Source organism: Chelmon rostratus, chromosome 9, assembly GCF_017976325.1.
Source record: "Chelmon rostratus isolate fCheRos1 chromosome 9, fCheRos1.pri, whole genome shotgun sequence".
In the NCBI taxonomy this organism is placed as follows: domain Eukaryota; kingdom Metazoa; phylum Chordata; class Actinopteri; order Chaetodontiformes; family Chaetodontidae; genus Chelmon; species Chelmon rostratus.
In genome coordinates this window covers 11322739-11336639 of record NC_055666.1, presented here as the reverse complement: position 1 = coordinate 11336639, position 13901 = coordinate 11322739, and the positions used below count along the sequence as shown (strand labels likewise).

The 13901-nt window shown below is 42.8% G+C and overlaps 1 protein-coding gene across 1 annotated transcript in view; it reads left to right on the top strand.

Moving 5' to 3' along the window:
* LOC121611580 (glutamate receptor 3) overlaps positions 1–13901 on the top strand; it is a 79253-nt gene that overhangs the window by 22709 nt on the left and 42643 nt on the right. Inside the window, exon 3 of the mRNA XM_041944202.1 lies at positions 2071–2310. Within this exon, the coding sequence (XP_041800136.1) occupies positions 2071–2310 (240 nt within the window). The remainder of the gene's footprint in view (positions 1–2070; positions 2311–13901) is intronic.

Below are 13901 nucleotides of genomic sequence, written 5' to 3'. Positions count from 1 at the left end.
ATTTTCTTTTACCTTTGGACGCCTCAGATAGTAATTTCACTGAGCAGCGTCTAGTTTTTGTGCAGCTTGTCGAAAGGGTTTTTTTTTTTTTTCCTGAAAAGTGGATCTCAAGGGTCAGTCTCATATTAAAATGTGATCTCTATACGTGTAACTGCACACTCTTCCTCATTTGATCTCTCGCTGTGCAGACATACAAAGCGTGTAGCTGTGACTGATCAACAGAATTGAACGTTTTGGGTTTAAGGCCACTGAAAGTGAAGCTGTGTTTCACCCGAGGCAGAAGGAGCTGTCTTTTCCAGCTCTTTGGTTGGAGGCGACAGAAGCGGCGACAGGCAGCGGCAGCGCTGTGAATGCTGCAGTGAGTCGTTCACTGGGGATGAGGAAACAGAGCGGTGACCAGCGGGGGCTCCTGGTGGGATCCGCAGACCTCCGGTGAACGCTGTGACGTTTCGATCCTCTGGCTGCTGCTTTCCTTCACACAAACCCGCGCTGCATTCACACCTGCAGGATTTTTGCCATCATCCCATCACCAATGCTTCCTGTCTTTTTGCTAGTTGTGTGTTAACATGCATTTCTCTCGTCCAGATGCAGATAGTGAATGTTAATACCAGGTGTAATTGGGATTTTATATTGTGATCACCTGAGATCATTCGGCTGCAACTGTTTTTTTTTTTCATTATTAATTACTCTGCTGATTATTTTCTCAATAAATGGGCACTCCAGTGATTTAGCAGGAACTCAAAGCAGCACAGAGGCTGAAATCTTCTGACTTTTACTCCCTAGTGTAGGTCAAACTCTAATAACACTAGCTCCAATACTTCCCACAATGCAACTTGATAGTGTCTTTCGTTAGACGCTTCCTGCCTGCCATCTTTCAAACGCCACAGCAGTTTGGCACACAGGATGTGTGTTATATTTTTCTTGGCTCTGAACCCAAGCCGAGATACCCCTGATGACATCACTAGGGTTATTTTTTCAGACATTGGGAATTTCCCTCCTGAACAACGTGAGAATCATACACGCTAAGTAGTACCCCTGATGACAGCTGAACCAAACATGATGTGTAAAATCGGTGGAGTGTCTGTTTAATTTTTTAGTCTGTGAAATGTCAGAACAGTGAAAAAAATAAAGCTCAAGGTGACGTCATCATGTCGCTTTTGTCTGATCAACAGTCCGAAAAGATTCACGTCACTGTCGCAATAAATAAAGAAAGTACAGTTCCTTCCAATGAAGAAGCATTTTTTTTGCTTTATGTTCAACGTTTTTGCTTTAAAAAAGACAATTGATCCATCAAAGTGCTAATTTCTGTAGATTGGTTCATCAGTGAATTGACTCATCATTTAAGTTCCTATAGCTTTAAATCTTTCAACACTGTCTGCATATCAAAACCTGAGCTACAATAATGATACCAGAACATGACTGTACATGACTACCATACAGTGAGAAATATAAACATCTTTTTTTTTACTATTCTTTTTATTTAACAATAGATGCAAAAGTTCTCAAATGATCAGCTTCTAAACACAAGCAGTCATTATTGGCCTAAATAAAATATTCTAAAATTGGGAACATTTTGATTTAAATCAGGAATGACATGATCAAAGAAGCACAAATCAATTAATCAATTAGTTAATAATCAGAAAATCTTTAGTAATTAAAAAAAAATCATATACAATAAAGTGGATATTTTGCGGTTTTGGATGGATCAAACAAGACAAGAAATGTGTACATCATCTTGAGCTGTGGGTAATTATAATGGTGGGAAAGAATTGCCAGATTAATCAATAATTAATTTGATTGTTGACTCTGAATCTGACCAGACAGAATATTTTAGTAACTTCATACTTGCTATTATTATGAACGGTATTCGTATTGTTATTAATGTTTTTACAGGATATGCAGGACTATAAATGCTGCACACACAGGGTCACACAAACCCTTAATTGGCAGGTTATTAGTGGTCAAACAGCTCAATTGATCTGTTACTGCCTGAAGTGATGACGCACACATTTTTCATGCTGAGCAAAGTCTTAACACTTGCGTCCTCTCACCCTCTGCTGTCCCCTGCAGTTTGCTCCCAGTTCTCCCGCGGAGTGTACGCCATCTTCGGCTTCTACGACAAGAAGTCCATGAACACCTTGACCTCCTTCTGCGGCGCTCTGCACACCTCCTTCGTCACGCCCAGTTACCCCACCGATAACGAGGTGCAGTTTGTCATCCAGATGCGCCCCGCCCTCCGGGGCGCCGTCCTCAGCCTGCTCTCTCACTACAAGTGGCAGAAGTTTGTCTACCTCTACGACACCGAGCGAGGTAGGTGACAGCGCGGGCCTTGAGTCAGGAATTACAGCGTGCGACCACAGGACATGTTACAGTGACTCAGTATACCAGCGGCACGCCGGGGTTGGCGGTGGATGGATTTACCCCGTAATACTTGATGAAAGCCCTGCAAATGCTGGAACTGTTAACACTGCACTATTTTATACAGTAGTTTGGTGTTATGCAAATGTGAAATAAATTCACTAGCAGCTCATAACACTTGTAATAGCATATTACGCTTGAAGAAATGGCATATCTTATGAGCTATAACCTTTGGATTCTTCGAACAGTTGGCTGCTCGGTGTCACTTAATCTCCTGTTTAATCATGTTGTTGATATTGGCTCGTCTTTCATCTGAAATGAGATATGTCACAGCTGCTGCTAAAATGTTTTCTCCGGAAATCGGAGCCTCTGCCTGCTTGTGGGGGCTGCTTATTGTGTCGCATCAATGGGGGTTTTTGTGTAGCTCCCAGATTGCGTTGCCTCGCTGACAATAGACAGCGGTTTAATGCTGCGGCGTGCCGCGTGTGTGACGACCTGTCAACATGGCGAAGTGCTCATTTCTGGGTGTTCTAATGTCAAACTGGAAAATGAGCTCATTATCTCTCAATAGAATGATGATCACCTCCTCCTACAGAAAACAGCTCCTGTGCAGGAGGGAAGGATATGTTTGGGATATGACAAAGACACAATATGTCATGGGGGGCTGCACATTCCTCCCGAACTGTACACAGCAGTGTGGATTTGCTATGTTCACTTGCTCATTATTGAAAGGTCCTGACCTCCAGATATGCTTCAAGCCACCGGTTTTCTCCGCTCCCTGCATGGTTCTTTATTTTTGGTCCAACCTCACACCCCCACCTCTGTGTGTCTTGCTTTGAGGCAGAGTAAGAAGTGTGCTTTAGTGCTCTGTCTTTGGGTCTCCAGGCCTGTAGAGTCCAGAGCTGAGGGCCTTAATCCTCCACACAGCCTGCAGATAATATGTGGTTAATTAGGGTCACTCTGACTGGAACACTCATTGGATCTTCCCTGAGGATGCTAGCAACCCACACGTCCTTCAGCACAACCAATACTGCCCAGCTCCCGGTCCCCATCCCTCTGCTTTTCTTCTCCTGTCTGGCAAGTGAGACTGTCTGGGCCACAGTTGGATACATAGCGGAGGTGGGGAAAAGAGCCTGAAATACAAACACAGCAGAGGTGTTAGAGAGAGGAAGAGTGATGACAACTAGACGTGTACTTTAAAGAGAGGAGAGAGGGACCGAGAGCAAAAAGCAGAGGGAGGAGGAAGCAAACCGGCAATTCAGTCCAGCAATTAAGGCAACAGGCGCGTGTGATTTACACCCTGTTACCTGTGCTCAGACAATTCCCCCCGTACTGTACATCCCCGTGCCGAGGCCCATGCCAAGCCACTTTTACCTCTCGCCTTGCAGCCAGTGGTGTAAGACGATCCCTTATTAGTGGGAGGACATTGGCCCCAGGAGGGGATTAAAGTCGTTTATTGATGCACTCCATCCAGCACTTTGGGGGGCTTTGACACTTGGCTCATCAAGCCGACAGATGTGTCAGAGAGCTTCTACCTCTGCTTATCAGGTAGCGCAGCTCCCCTGGCAGTACGGACACTGCTGGCTCAACCAAGAGGAGTGACAGGGGAAAACAGTCTTCAAGGATGGTGTTTTTTTTTTTTTTTTTACTTTATGGCCAACGTGCCCTCACAGCTCTGTCAGATGAGCTCAAGCACCCCTTCATTGACCGTGATCTTCACGTTCCCAATGTGGATGATCAGTAACGCTATAAAAGTGAACATTGTTCAATTGAGTTGTTAATGTTTATGTCCTTTTGTTCACGTTTGCATATAAAAGCAACTTTGAGTGGCAGAAGCTGGACCTTTCAACCATTTATCCATAATAATTGCTCAAATTAGCGTTACTTTTAGCCAATTGTTGACACTTTATCCATTCTTTTGGCTAATTATTTCAACTGTTTATGAGCTACCTTTAGCTAACTGTTTCTCCAATATGTTCAGCTAAGTGTTTCAGCTATTTATCCATCATTTTTAGCTGGTAATTCCAACTGTTAATATTAAATTTAGCTTATCATTCTAACTGTTTATCCATTATTTTAAGCTAACCATTTTCTCTCTTTGCCAATTACTTTTCAATTGTTTATGAGCTACCTTTAGCTGTTTCTCCAATAAGTTCAGCTAAGCATGTCAACTGGCTGTCCATTATTTTTAGCTAATAATTTCAACTGTTGTATCAGTTAAGTTTAGCTTTTAATTTAAACTGTTAAAACTTCCATTACGTTTAGCTAACTATTGTAACAGTTTCTGAATGACTTTTAGCTAACTATTTGGACGTCTCTGCTTGCTTGCTAACTCACTCTTGCATGCTCAACATGTAAGGTGTTATTACTGAGTCGTGTGCGTTTTGCCGTTAGCTCATCATAGCTGGTAGCTTACTGGCTATTGAGACAATAAAGTAACTGAATATCAGCATCACTCCAACTTATAATTCTTTCTGGATTTTTATTTTCATCCTTAACACCAATATATGATTATATGTTTTTAATAAACACAAATTAGTTGAGCTACTTCACAGTTTTTCCATTTACCCTCTCAACCCCACAGAAGCCCTGATCGGGAGTCACTGATCTATTTAATTCCCTGTTTCAGTGTCGGCGATGCTGCTTTGGGTCACCTAACTGAGAGTCAATGAAGGGTCATTGTCTTGCAGCCCACTGTGTTATTGCTCCACCGTGATTTTCATTGTCTGGAAAAGAGAATTGACATGTTGAGAAATCCGCTTTGTGATCTCTGACCTGAAATGTAAATAATCTTTACAGAGGTTAAAGAAAAATGTGACACTGCAGCTGTGAACAGCTGGTTCTGGCAGGTTTCTAATTTTGCCATAGATAAACAGTGACTGAGCAAATAAACCCAAATGACGGATGACCCTGTGCTCACGATGTGCGCCTCAAAGCACCTGTTGGCATGAATTATTTCTTTTGAGTGCCCTTTTGCTTTTTGATTTGTGTTTGATAAAAGCATTGATCATTCATGGTACTGGAAGTAACTGTAATTATTCTCCAAACTCTTCTATTAGGGAGGGAAAACACAGCTAACCGAGTTCCAGCAAGAGGTTTTATTCAGTCAATAGACGAGATTAATTACAACCACACTATTCATTTGGCTCTGTTATTGGGCTGGCAAAAAATGCTTTTAGGCCTTAGTGCGGTGCTTTCAGTCGGAGAGTGATGGTCCGTATGCGTCAGGCTCAGATGTATTGGAGGGAAATGGAGGTAAATTTGTACCCTAAATGCCAATATCAGACAGCTGTTTGAAAGCAGACGTTACGATGAAGGAGCTGCACTGGAAGCAAATGGAGCCTCCGCAGGCAGTGTTATACCAGCTTAATGAGTGGCTACTCTTCTTTCATCTGATGTAATATATTGACAGGGTGTGTGTGTTAATACGTGTGCGGATAGCGAGACATGAAAGAGCCAAACAGATCTTGAAACACTCGTTCTTTTGAATCGCCCCCAAACATCACATATGGCCGATCTGAAAAAAACTGACAATCCCCGCAACACTCCTTCAACCTAATCCTCTGTTTTCCCAGTTCTTAGCTCCCTGAGAGTGAATATTGTTTTGTTTTTTTTCCCCCCTGTCCTTTCAGTTTGCATCAGCGGACGAATTTCCCCTTTAAACTCCCGAGCTGTATAGGGTGAGGGTAGATGGATCTTGCCCTTTCTGTTCTGGCGGTCAGGTATGGGCAGATAATTGCCAGGTCTGTGCAGCAGAGACAGATGATTACAGGCTTTATTGTCTCTCCCAGGCACAATCAACCCTGATTCAGCAATCTCACCTCTGCTTGATTTATGAGTCGCTCTCTCTCTTTCTCTCTTACTCACACCCCTCTATACCATACCTCTTCCTTATATGCCTGTGGCTCTCTCTCGCGTCCTGGCTTCCCGAGTGTCTGTCTTTGTGCCAGCTGTGACTGTAGCCCAGCCGCCACAACCTTTCCCTTCTGCACCGTCAAGAAAAGATGAAACAAGTGTTTTGTCTGCATGTGCAGATTTTTAGAGCAAAAACTTTTCATACGTTTAAGATGGAGACAGCATGCTTCTCGTTTCCGCCTGGCGAAAGTCATCGGCTTTAGCTTGCTCGTTAGCTGATTAAGCTAACGTTAGAGCCATGAGTCTCCAGCTGACATCTTCCTGTCTCCAGCTGGCTTGTTTTGAAAGGTGCACCCAGTAAAACGGGCTCATGATTATGGCTGCATGCGTGGTATTTTGCTCAAAGACTGAGGCTAAAGATAAAACCCCAAGACAAAAAGTCAGCGTGCTCGCCAGCTGATCCATGTGCACGACATGGGAAGGTAGAAACAGCATCCTGTGTTCCAGTGTAGCGCTAGTTATTCAGAAAAAAAAGACTAAAACAGAGTTGTTCTAACACTGTTCGGCTGCTGAGCTTACATACTTGTTCGTGTCTTCAAACAGTATATTTTCACTTTTAAAGTTACAAAAGAAAAACCTTAGGATGAGGACTAAACAATGTGTCTTAACACAATGCTGCAGGTTGCTGAGGTTGCTGGACTGGAAACTTCCCCAGATCCAATAAAGAGCAGGACAGAGCTGCTAATGTCTCCCTAAACCCTGATCCTGAGCATCCAGAAGCAACTACTCAGCTGGCAGTGCAGCACACTGCAGTGGATTGCTAGTCATGAGTGGACATTTCTATAATGCAACCTGTAACCCTGCAAACGAAGGATGATGTTAGCCCCAATGCTCGTCTACTTCTGTAGGTTTTAAGCTATTCAGACTATTAATTCCTGACTCATTTTCTTTTGTTTTTAGAAAGGCTATAAAAGGGCGACGCCATCCGAACAATGTAGATGCAGAGTATGGCTGTAAATCTGAATGTTGACCAGCTTGCAGTTTCTCTGCTGTGACTGGATAATCGCTGTTTGGGGGCGGGGTTTGGCAAAGGTTCGATCGCATGTCTGTCCTTCCCTCGTCGCTCCGCTGCCTCCGAGCATTATTTTTTTTTTGTCAGTCCAGTTCACCTTGAATTGAGCAGCAAGAGAAAAAAATAAAACAGCGTGAATGAAGATATAAATGTGACTGATTGAGTCCTCTGGCAGTGTAAAAGCTCTTAATATTTTCCATTGACATTTTGTGAATACCAATCTGCAGAGAACAATGCCAGTGGTATTTTGTGGTAAGACCTGGAGCTGCCACCTCTTTATATCCATTACGGTGTTGTGAGACGCTGGATTTTCGCCTGTCCCACAGCATCCACGGCCACACCAAGGTGTTAATGACATGACAAGAACAATGCCGCGTCTCCTGCCGTCTCTCTCCATCATTTCCTCTACCAATCAATATTCAGAATGAGATATAGTTGGGAGGAAAACGATCCAACACGTAGCTGCTGCACAAAAGCACAGAGCTGTTTACTTTTATCATTTAACTGCTGACAGTTGAAGCTACAGTTGAAATAGTGTTCGATGTCACAGCCTCATTATAGCTCCAGGAAGTCAAATGCTCTTTGAACATAAATCTGCCAGGTGGAGGCTGTTTTTTTCAGCATTCAGTCCGAAAATATCTCCAGGGCATTTCTTTCATTCACTCTGTCAATATTTGCAATGGCCACAACTGCTGCACAGTCAATTCAGCGAACTTATCAGGAACACTAAAGCACATGTACAGTATTGATCCTAAGAAGGTGCTGCTGTTTGTGGAACCACAGAGGGAACAAACTATGATAAAATATGCAAATATGTGTAAATTCTGACCTATTGTATGGTCTCCAAAGTGTATGCAAGCACTTAAAAAGAATTCATTTAAGTCAATTGTGTGTCAGTATATTGTTAAAGGTCTTAAAATGTCAATATTGAATAAAAAGTATATTAAAAAAAACACTTATAGCAGAAAAAAAAAGATCTCACAAGTGAGCTTTGACAGTGTTTGTTTACACAGGGAGAAGTTGAACCACAGCAAGTCTGTCCTCCAGAGAAATCTATTTACTTTCTAAAAAAAAGTGAGTTGTTTCTTCATTATCACACAGGCAGCTGTCTCTCAGACAACAGTCTGAACCTAAAACTAAATCAAACAAACCAATTTGAGCTTCTCATAGTGGAAGCAATGATGCGCTCTGTTGTTTTTATAACACAAATAAATTGATAAAAAGAATTTGTCCTTCACATAAACAAATGAAACTATGCAAATATGTGGTTCCATTTGTTTGTCTGTCAAATACATATATTTGAGGGAGTCAAAGCTAAAAAGTTTGAAATGTTCTCCAAAATAGCTCAGCCCTAAGTCAATGTCATGAAGTGATAAAGTACTAAAATCAAAAGACAAATTTAATTGAGAGCCCCAGCAACTACTGAGTGCAACTGCAGTAAAACTACACGTTGTTGATGAAGTGGAGGATGAAGTGAGAGTGATAGTATGAGGCTGATCAACTTCGCCTCTAGTTTTCTCTAGCTGCGTTTTTTAATGTATTGTTGAAGCTTTTTTCTAAATAAAAGAGGCAGGAGCAGGCAGGTTCCCCTTCATGCTGAAAGGCTTTTTCCTTTAAATTATCCATTAATGCTGCATTTTTTTACAACTTGGCCCACATTTAGCCGTTTTGATCCACAAATGTTAAACGGACACATTCGATTTTTAAGAGTGACAAATAGATATACATTAAAAAAGGTCGTTTTTTGAGTTCCTGCTGCATATTGAGGGTCCGGGTCATCCTCTGTGAGACGATGCTGACTGTATGTGACATGAATGACTGAGTGGAAGCAGTGTGACGCTGACAGGACATGCACACACTGCTGACACGCAGCTTGTGTGACGCGGCTTGTGTAGCACGTGAGTCGCATGTAGCAATAACGGTGTAGCCAATGTCTGGAACAGCAGAACACGCAGACCAATAGATGCAGTCGATTACTAATGTGCAACTAATGTGAATCACTCAACGCAGTCCTAACCCACTCATCCGAGTATATTACGTTTCTCTCCCTTATCTATCAGGTGCAAGAAATAACACCTCTTAACATTCAATCTCTCACTTTCTTTCATTTTCCAATTTTCGTAGCTTGTTTCAATCTCTTGGTCAAACCGGCCATGCGTCTCCTCTGTGTCCACACGGAGTTTTAATTTTTATGCTGAATAGCTTTTGCTATCCAAGTTTTTAATTAGTAAACAGTGAAAACCACATTAAAGCCTCTGAAGGATGTGGATCATATGCATTTTTTGTGCTCGATACTGTAAGGATTTGGGCTCATTTCTTAAATCGTATAGAAATGGATGAGAATTCAGAACACGTGCTCTCCCTAGTAATGGCTGCTAATGTCAGTGATAATAAAATCATTTGCAAGCCTGCTAAAACATAGAAAACATCCTTTATCGGGTTCCGAATATTCTGGTTGCATCAATCAAAGGCCATTTGGCTCTGCATTAAAGCCTCATAACTCACCACAGACACTGCTGATCAGCTGTTAAACAGGCAGACAAGATAACTCCAGCCTGGCACAATTGGCAGAGTGATGTGCCAACAGGGCCAAGAGGCTTGCGGATGGGAGGATTGGATGACCGCATGTAGTTAGCCTCATTTCTGCTACTTCCTGCCAAGCTACTGCAGATAGAAAGATAGATATGAGGGGGTGGAGCAGGGGGGGGCAATCAGGCAGAGTCAGATACACTGTAACTAAAGTGAACCTTGCTCCCTATTCCTCAGCAATCCCTCTAATTGGCTATCCAGAGACAGTTGCCTTTGTTCCCTAAAAGAGTCAAATAATTAATGCTTCCCGCTGCTCTCCTGGATGCCTTTGATGGAAAACCAAATCAAGTCTGTCCTTTGGTTTGATTGTAGTCGTTTGGCATTGCTCTTACCGTTGTAAACAAAATAACAAATCAAGAGATGTGACACAACACCAAGTGCGCTGAGGATAGTCCACACTCCAGTGATAAAACACACAGAGACAGGCATGAAATGGCTTGGCCTTTTTTCTCCTGCATGACCGGCTGCGAAGGTGTGGTGACATGTTGTCGTGTGCTTTGTCTCTCTCGTTTGCTTTTCATCTTAGAACCACCATTAGTTTGCGGTTGAACCAAAGCCGCGTTTGTCTAAGCTAAAAGCCATTGGCTGCCTTTTTTCTCCCCCCTTTAACTTTGTTATGCAAGTAATTTTTATGCCATTCTGACACATTTCACACAAATAATATCTAGTCAAGTGCAATATTGTCACCCACAATTGTTGATTTATCCTCTGTGTTCACAATGTGAGATAATAAGTGTGAATGCCAGCTCCCTACTGCAACCATGTCTATATCATAGACTGCAGCTTGTTTCCTTGGCTTTGTGGTCTCATCACAGCCAATATAATGGCACATCAGCTGCACCCAGCTGAGACTTTATGCACGCACACACATATGCCTCTTGTGCTTTAGTGGCCCTCTCCTTCACGCCGGCTTCATAACAACTAAATTATGCATGCATCAGGAGAATAAATCAGCTTGGACACGCTGACAAGAAAGGGCACATCAGAGAAGCCATAAAACGCACAAGAAAAATAATATTAAAGAAATATGGATGAAGCTATGCATCACTGGCTTTTTTCTCTCTCTTTTTATTTTGCGCACATAAACTGGTATCACTGGCAAAGTGACATCCCAATATACAGATCGCCCGACCTGCAGCGGCATCCTCTGTAATTCAGTAACCCCTTGAAAAACTACGAGTCAAGCACCTGCGCCTTAAAAAAAGTGATACGAGTGCCATCGTCTGTCACAATAAGCACACAATAAACCTCTATGCTCTCTCAGTGTCCTCTTTTAACTGAACGTGGAATAAAGCCATTTTACCACCTACCCACTGCGAGCTTCAGCAGCCATGAAATTACTGCTGGGAGCTTTTTCTTTTTTTTTTTTCATTATAACAAAATGTCCTGGCCTTTGCTTCAAGCTGCCATAGTGGAGGTTGATTGCTTTGATGTTACACCATGTCACCGGACCAATTTGTTTGTCGAAACAACAAATGAAATATATAAGTCATTCTCAGCAGTAAACACGCGAGTGAAGTCGTGTTTGGGCTGATTCTCACGGAAGGCGGGCCTTTTGTCATTTTTCCTTCACTTTCAGCCGATCGGCCGAAGCTGCCCGGAGAGTTTTGTGCAGCACTTGATCAATTCCTTGAAACGATTCTGTGTGCGCCCGTGCTCGTCCATGTGCTGATATGTCACAGTGTGCAGTGTGAACGAGAGAAAGACCAGGGAACAAAGACAGACAAGGAGAGATGGAGAAGCTCTGAAAAGTCTGTGGGTGGATTTTCACAGCAGAAAAGCGCCACTCTCCTCCCTCCTGCATGTATGCACTTCTGAAGATACAGACAGCATGCTGCTTCTGTTTGATTTGACATGCGCTGTCTTTTTGATTAGGACAACACTTGGCAGTGAGACTGTTTTGGTTATAGGCCTACTGTAAACACCACATCAAAGCCTTGGCTGCACGCTGTTGGGCCGGTTTGGCATTCGCTTCGCGGTGAACGCTACGTTTCCACCATCGAGGTAAAGACTAAAGCTCGCTTCTCCCGTGGGCAGGAGCTCATACTCCGACTGCAGCTCCGGCTGCTTTCACGCTGCTAACTTTTTCCCCTCCTCTGAATTATATAAATTGAACAGGGCTCTTTTTCTTCCTGGTTTAATTGTCAGGAGTCAAACACGTTCCTCAAAGGCGCTCAGAGATTCTCATCTCATTGCTCATCAACCATCTGACATCGATTGTACTCCGCCTGTTTGTTGCGTCTGTATATAGTTTGCTGGAGAAGTCAAGAGCACAGGTCATATAATCCCAGCAAACCGCAGACTATTTTGTATAAATTGTGGGCCTATACCAGATGACTAATGAGAGGAAAAGCCTCCTCTCTCTCCCAGCCCAAGACTTTGATCTCCACTGCACAAACACTGGAGGGATCCTCAGAGCCGTGTGAGCACACTTAGCCCAGGGGCAAACACTCACCAGGCCCTAAATACTGTAAGTATTTATTTAGGCTTCCTCAAAAGACAATGGAGACAAAGCATCTGTGGGAATATTTATAAATTAGAACATACACAGAGATGCAGTTAATGAAGAGCGAGAGATTGACAGCTCGAGAATTTAAAGTAGACATTTCTAGTGTGCTCACGGCACAGGGAGAGCGAGGAGAGCACTCGGCTGCTACTGCATGACCTCCCGACTTGGAGTAGCTGTTTTGTCGTATTGAGCTCCGAGGCCATTTAGTTTTTCAGGATTTACAGTGTCACGCACATTTCTTTTAAGCCAAATCTAAGTTTACTTGTGAATCTACAAGTCCAGGAGGGAGGGATGATGTCTCAGACCGGTCTGTCACCGACCTCATGTCCTTTTCCACATTACACACTACTGACATAAAAAAAACAGAGGGAAAAGTTTGTCTCTAGGTTTAGGAAAAGATGGTTTCCATTTAACCCAGCAGGAGCAAACCTGCTCACATCTGCCTCATCGTACCATCACTAATGCTGCTGCTGCACTGCAATTTCCCAGCTAGGGATAAATAAAGTATATCTATCTATCTATCTATCTATCTATCTATCTATCTATCTATCTATCTATCTATCTATCTATCTATCTATCTATCTATCTATCTAATGAAAATATATGTACCTGTATTCAGTCACACATTTAATAATGATCATAATACCAAATATATACATAACTGCACTATAGTCCACGGATAATATCAAAATGTCCATAAAACTAGTGCATGAATTTACCAAATACACACATGTGCTTACACCCCTTAACTGCATATGAAGCGCTGTCCTATAAGAACACGCCAACATCCCAGGTGCGATCTTTAAAGGTATTACTCTGCAGGAATTGTTGGGTGCTGGTCCCCGTTGGTTCCTCCTCCGTAGCTCAACGCCACCAGAAGCGCATTCCTCGCACGCACGCTGCAAGCTACTGTTGTTGCAGCGGGCGTAAACCAGCCCCAGATTCGCTCTCGTTTTGGAACGAGCTTTGTCCGCTCTGCGTTTTGCCTCGCCGTGTTCGCGAATTTTTGCGTCCGCCGATTTTGTAGCTTCCTGTTGAATGCGTGCTGCTTTCTTACGGCCTGTCACCTGGTCTCTAACTTTTTCCAAAGTCCTGACTTCACCTGTGTGCTGTAAAGTAGCTGGAGGCTACACACCCACTGGCCAAAGGTTGCAACCCAGAAACATCCCAAACACAGGAAAATAAGATAAGAAAATACAAGCAGGGGAGTCTCTGCAGATATACCACACTTCTAGAACATCATAAGTGATGATTCCTTTGGTATGAGTCTATACATTTTTAAGGAAAACCTTCGTAGTACCTTTAAAAATATGTAACCTTTAATTATCATGCACTGTGGGACAGTCTCTTACTGTCGTGTTAAAGGGTTTGATAACCCCTGTTGCAAAAAACAAAACACACATGTATTAATATTGGTATTTTCACACCTTTCTTTTAGTGGTATCTATCCATGAATTCATTTTAGTTACCCATGTTTTGAATGTTTGTCTCTCAGATTTCTGCCTCCATCAAGGCGGC